This window comes from Selaginella moellendorffii, unplaced genomic scaffold (genome assembly GCF_000143415.4).
Source record: "Selaginella moellendorffii unplaced genomic scaffold, v1.0 SELMOscaffold_2, whole genome shotgun sequence".
Classification (NCBI taxonomy): Eukaryota; Viridiplantae; Streptophyta; class Lycopodiopsida; order Selaginellales; family Selaginellaceae; genus Selaginella; species Selaginella moellendorffii.
In genome coordinates, this window is record NW_003314263.1 from 1,073,819 (window position 1) to 1,084,325 (window position 10,507).

At 53.0% G+C, this 10,507-nt stretch overlaps 3 protein-coding genes across 4 annotated transcripts; 2 read left to right on the forward strand and 1 right to left on the reverse strand.

Annotated features, from left to right (window-relative positions):
* The first annotated feature begins 401 nt into the window (after window positions 1-401).
* Window positions 402-2,008, forward strand: LOC112351591 (pentatricopeptide repeat-containing protein At3g29230-like). The gene is made up of 3 exons (XM_024689708.1): window positions 402-793; window positions 1,268-1,955; window positions 1,997-2,008. The coding sequence occupies exons 1-3, from the start codon at window positions 402-404 to the stop codon at window positions 2,006-2,008; spliced, it is 1,092 nt and encodes a 363-aa protein (XP_024545476.1).
* LOC9661975 lies at window positions 1,904-10,032 on the reverse strand. Its single transcript, XM_002962792.2, has 6 exons — window positions 7,730-10,032; window positions 6,297-7,569; window positions 5,527-5,590; window positions 5,344-5,432; window positions 4,475-5,149; window positions 1,904-4,306 (listed from the first exon to the last, which is right to left on the reverse strand). Exons 1-6 carry the CDS (start codon window positions 9,835-9,837, stop codon window positions 2,009-2,011), a joined length of 6,507 nt encoding a protein of 2,168 aa, XP_002962838.2. The 5' UTR covers window positions 9,838-10,032; the 3' UTR covers window positions 1,904-2,008.
* On the forward strand, window positions 4,303-6,274 carry LOC9661976 (sorting nexin 2B). 2 transcript variants are annotated; one of them, XM_024664046.1, is made up of 6 exons: window positions 4,303-5,236; window positions 5,293-5,469; window positions 5,522-5,773; window positions 5,825-5,911; window positions 5,969-6,051; window positions 6,151-6,274. In XM_024664046.1, the coding sequence occupies exons 1-6, from the start codon at window positions 4,343-4,345 to the stop codon at window positions 6,191-6,193; spliced, it is 1,536 nt and encodes a 511-aa protein (XP_024519814.1). In that variant the 5' UTR covers window positions 4,303-4,342; the 3' UTR covers window positions 6,194-6,274. The 2 variants fall into 2 exon arrangements, with proteins under 2 accessions (XP_024519814.1, XP_002962419.2); XM_002962373.2 differs by lacking the exon at window positions 6,151-6,274 and having other exon boundaries at window positions 5,969-6,141.
* Window positions 10,033-10,507: the final 475 nt, after the last annotated feature.

Here is a 10,507-nt window from a genome sequence, read left to right on the forward strand (position 1 = left end):
TTGGCCTCGTTAGCCACCACCGCGGAGCTCTCCTTGACAATCTCTTTCACCTCCTTCTCCACTACCTGGACTTCCTCCTGGATGGCCTCCTTGACGGTCTTCCGGATTCCAAACAGGGGGATGTCTCTCGCCACCGCCGTCTCCGCGCGGAGGAAGGAGCCACCGGCTAGGATCGAGAGCGCCGTCGCGAGCCCAAATCCTCGGCGAGAGGATTTGGCTGGTGGAATTGCAGCGCTGCATCTGGATTGAGCTGCATTGCTTGGCCTACCTCGCCGTGACGATTGGATGTGAGGGGGATTCGCGGTGGACGAAGCAGCCGCGGCGCATGCCAAGCACGCCATAGCCACGAGAAAGCTTTTTCTTTTCTTCTGGCGGGATGCCAAGCAAGCAAAATCCGGAATATGCCCTTCCGGATAAGAATATCCTCGCAGCGGGAGTTCTTGTTTAAATTCCACGCGAGGAGCGGGCGGATCGGCGAGGCGGAGGAGGCTTTCGATCGAGTGCCGCAGCGCAATGTTGCCGTGTGGAACATGATGATCCACGCGTGTGCTCAAAGAGATCAGCTTTTGGAGGGATCTTGGGAGGTTTTCCACCGGATGCCTCAACATGACACTGTGTCGTGGAACACGATGATCGCGGCTTTGTCCAAGGCTGGAAATGCGAGGGATGCCATCGCCCTCTTTGAGGGGATGTTTCAGCGCAGCGATTTGTCCTGGAATCTCGTCATCCAGACGTTTGCCTCCACTGGGAATTTGCCCAGTGCCAAGCTTGCGTTTGATTTGATGCCACAATGGTCAGTTGTGTCGTGGAACACTATTTTTCTTCTCTTGTCTTCTTCTTCTCAATCAGATAGGTTCTACGAATGTTTCTCTTCTATGCCGGAAAGAAACTCTATTACATGGAACACTCTACTAACAACGTATGCCAACATCGGGCATTTTGATATATGCATACAAGTCTTTAACAAGATGCCGCTTTGGTCCTTGGGTGCTTCGACTGCAATGATCAAGTTGTATGGAGAATCATGTTTGTTGGAAAGAGCAAAGTTACTGTTTGAAAGAATCCCCGAGAAAGATATACCCTGCTGGACTGCAATCTTACAAGCATATGCCCTTCATGGGCATACCGACGCAGTAGAATCTCTGTTTCTTTTGATGCCGACCAAGGACGTCGTGGCCTGGGCTTGTCTAGTATCATCCTACGCACGCACACAAAACGTAGAGATCGCGTCTAAAATCTACCAAAAAACGCCGGCTTGGAACATCAGCTCTACCAATGCAGTTCTTTCAGTAAATGCCATGTCCGGGCATTTGGAGTATGCTAGATCTTTGTACGAGACAATGCCGCACAAGAGCGCGGCGTCTTGGGCGACGATGATCGAAGGCTACTTCCTCGCTAAAGACTTCCACCAAGCTTGGCATTTGATCTCTTTGCTTCCAGCAAAGAACCTCTGCCTGGAGACCGTGATAATCTCCGGACACGCCAAGCAAGGCCACCTCCACGAATCCAAGCTCGTCTTCGATTCCATCCCCGAGAAGAACGTCCTCTCCTGGAACGCTGTCATCGCCGCCTTCTCCCACAGGGGAGCCCTGCTAGAGGCCATGAACTTCTTCCAAGAGATGCTCCTTGAGGGAGTCGCTCCAATCGAGACCACCTTCACTGCCCTGCTCCACGGTTGCAGCCACGAAGGACGAATCGGCCAAGGCCAGGAGATCTTCTCTGCGATGATCCGAGCTCACGGCATCACCCCCCTCGTTGATCACTACAACTGCATGGTCGATGTTCTTGGGCGCTTGAAAAGACTCGAGGAAGCCGAGGAGCTCGTCCGCTCTATGCCGGTTCCTCCGAGCTCGGTCACCTGGACCACGCTTCTCAGCGCTTGCCGGCACCACGGAGATGCCGAAAGAGGCAGCCGAGTCGCGGAGATACTGCTCCAGCTGAGCTCTCGGAGGCCGGCAACGTATTCCTTGCTCTCCAATGTCCTAAGCTGTGATAGCTCTCCGGTTGATCACCAGTAGTCTCCGCAAGAACACGCTCCATTCTGGAACCTATGAAACCTGTTGCAGTCCCTCACCACGATCTCCCGGTTGACAAGCTTGGAGATGAACTTCGAGGCAGTGTGGCAGTCGTTGCACACTCGCAGGTTTTTCACCACGCGAATCGGTGAGCCTTCAGGGGTGGTGAGGAGAGCAAACGCCATCGCCAGCTTCTCGCTGTGATACCCGACCATGGTCTCTTTCACCTCCTGTTTCACGTCGTGGAGGACCATCTCGGTGTCGGGGACGTAACCGGCCGCTTTCATCAGCTTTGTCAGTCGCTGGAGCTCGGCGTGTATCTCGCCTATCCGAGGATGATCCAAGTCCCCCGAGATAAACTCGTGCACCCGGTCTTTCACTTCGATCCAGCTCCTCCCTGCTTCTTTCACGGTCATGAAGAGCTGCATTGCTTGCCTCATCCTTGCAACGTCGGACCATCTTCCAGCCTTCGCGTACATGTTGGAGAGAAGCACGTACGGAGCTCGTTTCCTTGGATCCAGCTGAAACAAGTTCTCGGCAGCCCAGATTGCTCCGTCCATATTCCGGTAAGTTCTGCAAGCTCCCAAGAACGCCATCCATGCCACGGGATGTGGCTCAAACGGCATATGGAGCAGCAGATCCTCCGAGTCTACGATCCAGCCTGCTCGACCGAGAAGATCCACCATGCAGCCAAAGTGCTCGGCTTCGGGAAAAATCCCGTGGTCGCCAATGAAGGAAACGAAGTGCTTCCTGCCTTGATCTAGCATTCCGGCGTGGCTGCAAGCGAAGAGCACGCTCGTGAAAGTGATGATTGTCGGCTGGAGGCCCTCTAGCCGCATTCTCTCAAACAGCTCCAGTGCCTTCTCGGTTTGCCCGTGCTGGGCATTCGTCGCGATGAGCGAGTTCCACAGCACGAGATCCAAGTGAGCGATCTTGTCAAACATGTTCCCCGCTAGAGCCAAGTTCCCACACTTGCTATACATGTTGACGAGCGCAGTAAGAACGTAAACATCCGATTCCAATCCGCCTCCCAGCACATGTATCCTCTCGTGAATCCTTCTTCCTTGCTTTAGAGCCGCGATCGCAGCACAAGCATCCAGGACGCTCACAAACGTCGTAGAATTTGGTGCCAGCCCCTCCAAGTCCATCCTGTGAAGCACCCGGATCGCGTCCCTGTTACGATCGTTGCGGGCATACGCTGCCGAGATAGCAGACCACGCCACCACATTCTTCTCAACAATCTGTCCAAACGCCTCCGCAGCAGCCTCGATCCTGCCACACTTCCCATACAAATTCACCAGCGCAGTCCCGACCACCACTCCGGATTGGATCCCTTGTGCTTCTACTCGCTGATGCATCAAAGCGCCACTCCTCAAATCGCCCAACGACGCACAGGCATCCAGCCCGCTCACCAGCGTCACTTTGTTTGGAGCCACTCCATCGAGATCCATCTGGCGAAACAAACCCAGTGCCTCTCTAGGATGCCCATTCCGGGCATATGCCGCGACCATGGCGCTCCAAGCCACCACGTCCCTGTGGCTCATCCTCAAGAACACGCTGGCCGCATCCGTACAGTGGCCAAGCTTGCCGTACAGGCTCACCAGCGCCGTCTGGACGATCGACTCCTCCTCGATGCCAGTGCCTAGGATCGCGAGCTGGATGGAGCGACCGATCGTAATCTCGCGGGCGTCCGTGCACGCCGAGAGGAAGATGCTGATCCCTACCTCGCCGGGATTGATCCCCTGGAGCAGCATCCCGCGGAAGAAGAGCCAGCAGCGATCGAAATCCCGATTCTCGGCGAACGCCGCGAGCATCATCGTCCAGCTAAAGACGTTCTTGCTCTGGATGCCGTGGAACACCGCCAGCGCGTCGTCGAATCGATCGCACTTGGTGTAGAGATCGATGAGGAGATTGCACAGGAACCTGTTGCGGATCCAGCCGAGCTCCTCCATCTGGCGGTGGAGGCGCCGGCCGAGCTCCAGCGAGCGCGACCACGTACAGCGCCGGAGCAGCGCCTTGAAATCCTGCGATTGGGGAGAGAAGCGCTGCGATTCGAGCGATGCGATGGCGGATTCCAGCGGCATCGCGTCCAGATCGAGGTCTCCATCGTCGCATTCTTGCGCGGCGCTGCCCCAAAATCTCTTCCAGACCTTCTTTGTAAATAGCAGCGATGGTTTCTTTTTTACTAAAGGCAAATGCCTCATGGATTTTTCTCTAGGGTTAGGGGTTGGCCATAGCTCTTCTTGCTCCATCCAGGTGAGGCGCTCTCTCTTCTCAGCTAGGAAATTCCACTACAAGGATGCTCTAGCGAGATTCTTGCGACAAGGATGATGGATCAGCTCTTCCCTCTCATGGACGACGAGATGGAGACCGTGTCGCTGGAAGCAGCGTCCACGGCGACACCGCTCCTCCGCGAATCGAGCTCGCAGGAATCGCCAGAGAATGGGGCGATGACACGCCGGAAAGAATCGTCCAGGAGCTTTCGGAGTCCATCCGGGAGGCCCGAGCTCCTGATCGAGCCTCCGAGCTACGCCGATGTGGTGTTCGCTCCATACGCCGCCAGGCAGCCGGAGGAATCCGGGAGGGCAGTGGAGAAGAACTATCTCCGGATTAGCGTCTCGGATCCACAGAAGACGCAGGATCACGGCAGCAGTGGCGGGACTTTCGTGGCGTATCTCTTCACGACCTACACCGATCTTCCGGAGTTTCTTGGCACGAGCTTTAGCGTCCGGAGGAGGTTCCGCGAGGTGGTGGCGCTGGCGGACCAGCTGGGAGAGATCTACAAAGGCTACTTCATCCCTCCCAGGCCGGACAAGAACGTCCAGCTCGTCCAGACGCAGGACTTTGTGAGCAATCGCGTCCACGAGCTCGAGAGATACTTCCATCGTCTCGCGGCGCATCCAGTGCTGAGGAACAGCGTGGAGTTGCGGCAGTTCCTCTCGTCTCCAGGGAGGAATCCAATGCAAGTCTCCTCGGATGTTTCGTCGGTGATGTTTGATGGTGATGAGAGTGGTGCTACTGGGAATGGGAACAGTCACGCGGTGGCGGAGCCTGGTAAAGGTGGCAGGGATCTCTTGAGAACTTTCAGGGAGCTGCGGCAGTATGTGGCCAACGATTGGGGTGGCAGCAAGCCGCTGGTGGTAGAGGAGGATAAGAAGTTTGTGGAACACAAGGAGAAGATCCAGGAGTTTGAGCGCGAGCTTGTTCTAGCTTCCGAGCAAGTAAGTTCTTCATGGTTCTTTTGTCTGGAAAATCTCGATTGTGGCGTTCTTTCCAGGCAGAGCTGCTTACGAAGGCTCAAGAGAATATGGGAACCGTCATGGGTGACCTTGGGATGTCCTTGAGTAGACTTGGCCGGTTCGAGTGCGAGGATGCGGCCATTGTTGTTGGCAATGCCGCTGTGAAAGCGAGCAGGTGCTACACAGAATCCAGCACGCAGTGCATTAAGTATTTGGTAAGTACCTCTCGGTTTCGGTGCTCGAAAGTTTTAAACTTTCTCGTTCCAGCTTACCTTTCACGAATACCTTGCCTTGATGCAAGCTATTCACGGTGCTTTCGCTGAGCGATCGAAAGCACTACTGACGGTCCAAACTCTTAAATCCGACATAGCGTCAATGCAAGCTCGGTATGAGAAGTTAACAGCGGCGTCTTTGAGAGTTTTTGGTGGCGACAAACGTAAGATAGAGGAGACAAAAGCGGCCATTGCAAGCTCGGAAGAAGCTTGCGCATCCGCTCGAAAGGAGTACGATCGCATCAAAGTAAGAAAAAAACGCATTTTTACAGTTCATACAGCTAACTCTTGTTCGCAGGAACGGAACTGGGAGGAGATTGAGCGATACGAAGTTAATCGACAGACAGATCTATTCGAGATGTTGAAAGGATTTGTACAGACGCAGGTAAGAAACGGAGCCTATTCTTCAATGCTTTTCGAGATCTGACACTCTTCCATGAAGGTGGGTTACGCGGAAAAACTCGGTAAAGCGTGGAGTGAAGTGTCGGAAAGCTTAAGCTCTGGGGAGGGCATGGCTAGTTCTATGTAAGTTATGAATTCTTGCAAGCACGTTTCTTTGTACAGGCAAGAGCTTGCTCTCTTGGCTCTCTTGAAGAATAACACAAATCTCGGCAATGGTTGTAGAGATCCGGAATCATCAAAGTCCCGAGACACGCAGCGCCAGTGACACAGACAGGCTAGCGGCATTTATCAAGTCCTGCGGGAACTTGCGAGACTTGGCACAGGGCAAGAGGATTGCTGCACAGATTCGCAGCGACGAGACACTATGCCGGAACAGATATCTCGCCAATCTCCTCATCGAGATGTATGGAAAGTGTGGCAGCCTGGAAGATGCTCGCCGGGTGTTCGACGCCATCGAGCGGCCGAATCGTTTCTCCTGGAGCATGATGGTGGCGGCTTACGCCCAGAATGGGTATATCAAGGAAGCCAAGTCCATCTCCAATGCTATGCCGGAACAGGACGTGGTTTGCTCGACTGCTATGCTGACTGCATATGCCCAGCACGGGCTTGTGGACGAGGCCAGGGTGCTGTTTGATACTATGCCGGTTCGCAACGTTGTTTCTTGGACTGCCATCGTCGCGGCCTATGCTCAGAACGGGTATCTTGAGGCAGCGAAGGCTCTCTTCGACAGGATGCCGGAACGCAACGTTGTTTCGTGGAACACCATGATGCAAGCTTACATCGAGAACGACGAGCTCAAGGAGGCGAGATCTTTGCTTGGCTGCATGCCTCAGTGGACTATCGCGACTTGGAACGCGATTGTCCAGGGGTATGTGAAGAGTAACATTCTCTCGGAGGCTAAAGTTCTCTTTGACAGGATGCCGGAGTATGACTTGCTCACTTTCACGTCGATGATCCACGGCTACTCCGAGAACGGGAACTTGGAGGCCGCAAAGAGCATCTTTGATCGAATGCCAGAGAGGGACGTGGTGTGCTGGAACAAGATGATAGCGGTGCATGCTCAGTGCTGGGATCTGGAAGGGGCCGAGAGGCTGTTCTTTGCAATGCCAGAACAGGACGTCATCTCCTGGACAACCATGCTCGAGGCCTACGTCCAAAACTTCCATTACCAGCACGCAGAGGCGATGTTCTACACCATCCCGGAGAGAAACATGGTGTCGTGGAACGTGATGATGGCCGCGAGCGCGCAGAACGGGCAGCTTCTTCGGGCCATGAAAACATTCGAGACGATGCCGGCTCGAGACTTGATATCGTGGAATACGATGGTGGCTGCGTTCTCCGGGTGTGGTCACGGCGAGGTGGCGTTTGAGATCTTCCGGGGGATGGAACTGGATGGGATCAAGCCAAACTCGATCTCCTTCTCCTGCGTCTTCAACGCTTGCAGTCATGTCGGTCTGCTCCACGAAGGTCTCCAGTACTTCCGGCTCATGGCGAGCGACCACGAGATCTTTCCGTCGAGGGAGCACTACTGCTGCTTGATCGACGCTGCCGGGAGGTCGGGACAGGTGAAAGTGGCGGAAGATCTGCTCGCGAGGATGCCGTTCAAGCCGGATGCCATGGCGATGGGAGCGGTGCTCGGAGCTTGCAAGACGAACAGGGACAAGGACGCTCGCGACCGAGCGGCCAAGAACTTTTTCACGTCGGAGATGAGAAACCCTGGCATTTACGTGCTGCTAGCAAACGCTTACGTACACCAGCAGTGATGGAGCTAGGAAGGATGACGGACAGAAGATCGTAGGACTACACTCGAGTTGCTAAGTTCTTGACGGTGGAACTATAGCTACTGGCAGGAGGATTCGGAAAAAATTTACAGTGTGAAGACGATGAGGAGGAAGAGTAAATGGTGGCAAGCCAGACACAAGCAGCTCCACCGGACGGTTCCAAATCGAGGAGTGTTTGCGACGCTCCAGCTCCAAACTCGAGATCGCTGTGGGTCCGGCAAGCTCCCAGGAAGCACTTCCACTCGAAAGTATTCGGGACGAACGGCATGTTTTCCATGAGATCTCCAGCGCTGTCAAGGTAGCCGGCTCGCCCCAGGAGATTCACCATGCAGCAGTAGTGCTGCTTTCTCGGCTCCATTCCAAAGTCGAAGCTCATGGAGACGAAGCTCGATCGACCAGCGTAAGTTTTTCCGGCGTGAATGCAAGCTACCAACATAGCAACGAAGCTCCCTTCGTCAAACTCGACGCTTTCCATTGCCATGCTTGCGAAGATCTCGAAAGCCTCAGTGGTATGCCCGTTTTGAGCATAGCCGGTTAGCAGCGAGCTCCAGGAGATTATATCGCGATGCGGAGAATGGTAAAGGAGTTTCTTTGCCTGATCCAAAAGACCATTTTGTGATAAAACCGAGATCATCCCATTCCACGTTACTGAATTTCTCGAAAGCATGGTATCAAAAGTATGCTTCGCCTCGGCAAAATACCCGTTTTGGGCATATGCTGTTAAGAGGGAGTTCCACGAAGAAAGGATATGCTGAGGCATGGTGTCAAAGATTCGCTTGGATTCCTCCATATGCCCGGCTTGAGCATACCCGGAGAGTAAGATGTTGTACGACACGGCGTCCTTGACGGGCATGGAATCAAACGAGTGCACGGCAGCCTCGATATGCCCGGCTTGGGCATATGCCGACTCTATTGCGTTCCACACAACCAAGTCCCTTTCCGGCAATGAATCAAAGCGCGCTTTTGCCGAAGAAAGATCACCGCTCTGGGCAATTGCAACCAGCATCGCCGTGGAGCAAATGAGACTTTGCTGTGGCATCTCGTCCATGAGCAGCGTTGCTACTCCCAAATCTCCTCTCTGGGCTAGCGCGCAGACGAGAGCAGTGTAGGCGACGATGTCCCTCTCGGGCATGGCGTCGAATATCACCCTCACTTGCTCGAGATTCCCTACCCCAATATAGGCTGCAATCAGAGCGTTCCACGACACTATGTCTGCCACGGGCATCTCATCAAACGTTTTTCTCACAGCTGGAATATTCCCGACCTGGGAATATGCCGACAGCATGCAGTTCCAAGATACCAGATCCCTTTGTGGCATCGCGGCAAAGACGCGCTCCCCTTGTGACAGATACCCATTCTGGGCATATGCCGTCAGCATCGTGTTCCATGTCACAAGATTCCTCGAATCTAAAGAAAGGAAAACACGTGTTGCTTCTCTGAGACGTCCATTTTGAGCGTACGACGCGATCACAGTGTTCCATGCTATCATGTCACGCTCCGGCATATTCTCAAACACAAGAACGGCATCAGAGAGATGCCCGGATTGGGCATGTGCAGAGAGCATTGCATTCCAAGTAACAAGGTTCCGCATCGGCATGTCGTCAAAAATCCGCTTAGATTCTCGGAGATTTCCCTGCGCGGCATACGCTGTTACTAAAGGATTTACGGCCGCGAGAACGAGACAAGGCATCTGATCAAGTAGAACTTGTGCATCTTCAAGATGCCCGTTTTGGGCAAGTGCCGAAACCATGGTGCTCCAAGAGACACCATCCCTCATCGGCATTCTATCAAACAAATTTTGTGCTTTTCTCATCAAAAACCGCTGTGCGTAGGTAGTAAGCATCATATTCCAGGACACAATGTTAGTTCTAGGCATTTGGAAAAAGAGATCTTCGGCCTCCTGTAAATGCCCATTGCGGGCATATGCAGAAACCATTGCGTTCCAGCATGCTTGATCTCTCTCGGGCATCGCGTCAAACACCATCTTGGCTTCGGTCAGACGGCCGTTTCTGGAGTAGGCACAGAGAAGCATCGACCAGCTGAAGCAGTCCTTTCGTGCCAGGCCATCAAAGATCCGCCTTGCTTCCACCAGATTCCCCAGTTTACCATTTACCTCGATTTGCTGCATTTGTTTTTGAGAGAACTAAGAAACTTGCACAGAACGTGAGACGCTTCCAACTGCAAGAAGCAAACGCAATTGCAATGCGTAGAAAACTTTCTCTCCATTCAACTTTCATAGCCTGCTCTCGGGGGCATTCCAAGAATTGAACTCGGGACCTCTCGCACCCCAATTGCCCGTCAACTTAATGTATCGCTATGATTCGTACCTTTTACTCGTTTGTAAATCTCCCATATTTCAAGATCTACCTGGTTGTCAATCTCTCATTGTCAATCCCAGTTTTCGAGTCTCATTTGCATTTCATTCTTCTTTTTGTCGTTTATAAAATTAAATTTCATCAAGGATTGTGCCGTGACATAGTTGATTTGTATATGTATATAAATTGGATTCTCAATGGTAGGTTACTCATAGTTTCTACAGTAAGGTGTTATTCGTTTTAGCTCTTCTTGTTTGTGTGGGAGTTGTGATAGTTCTCGGAAAATTTGTTAGGATTTGATTACACTCTTGACTTAGGCAACTATCCTAACAGCCAGCTCAGAAACTCAGCGCCACCGATGGGTCAACTTTTGAGATTGAAGAAGCTATAGATGTAGGAAGGGGGGATTTTGCGCAGGTGAAAAAAAAATCTTGGAACCCTAAACCCAAACTTTATATGAAGGATACATTGTGTTATCGTTAT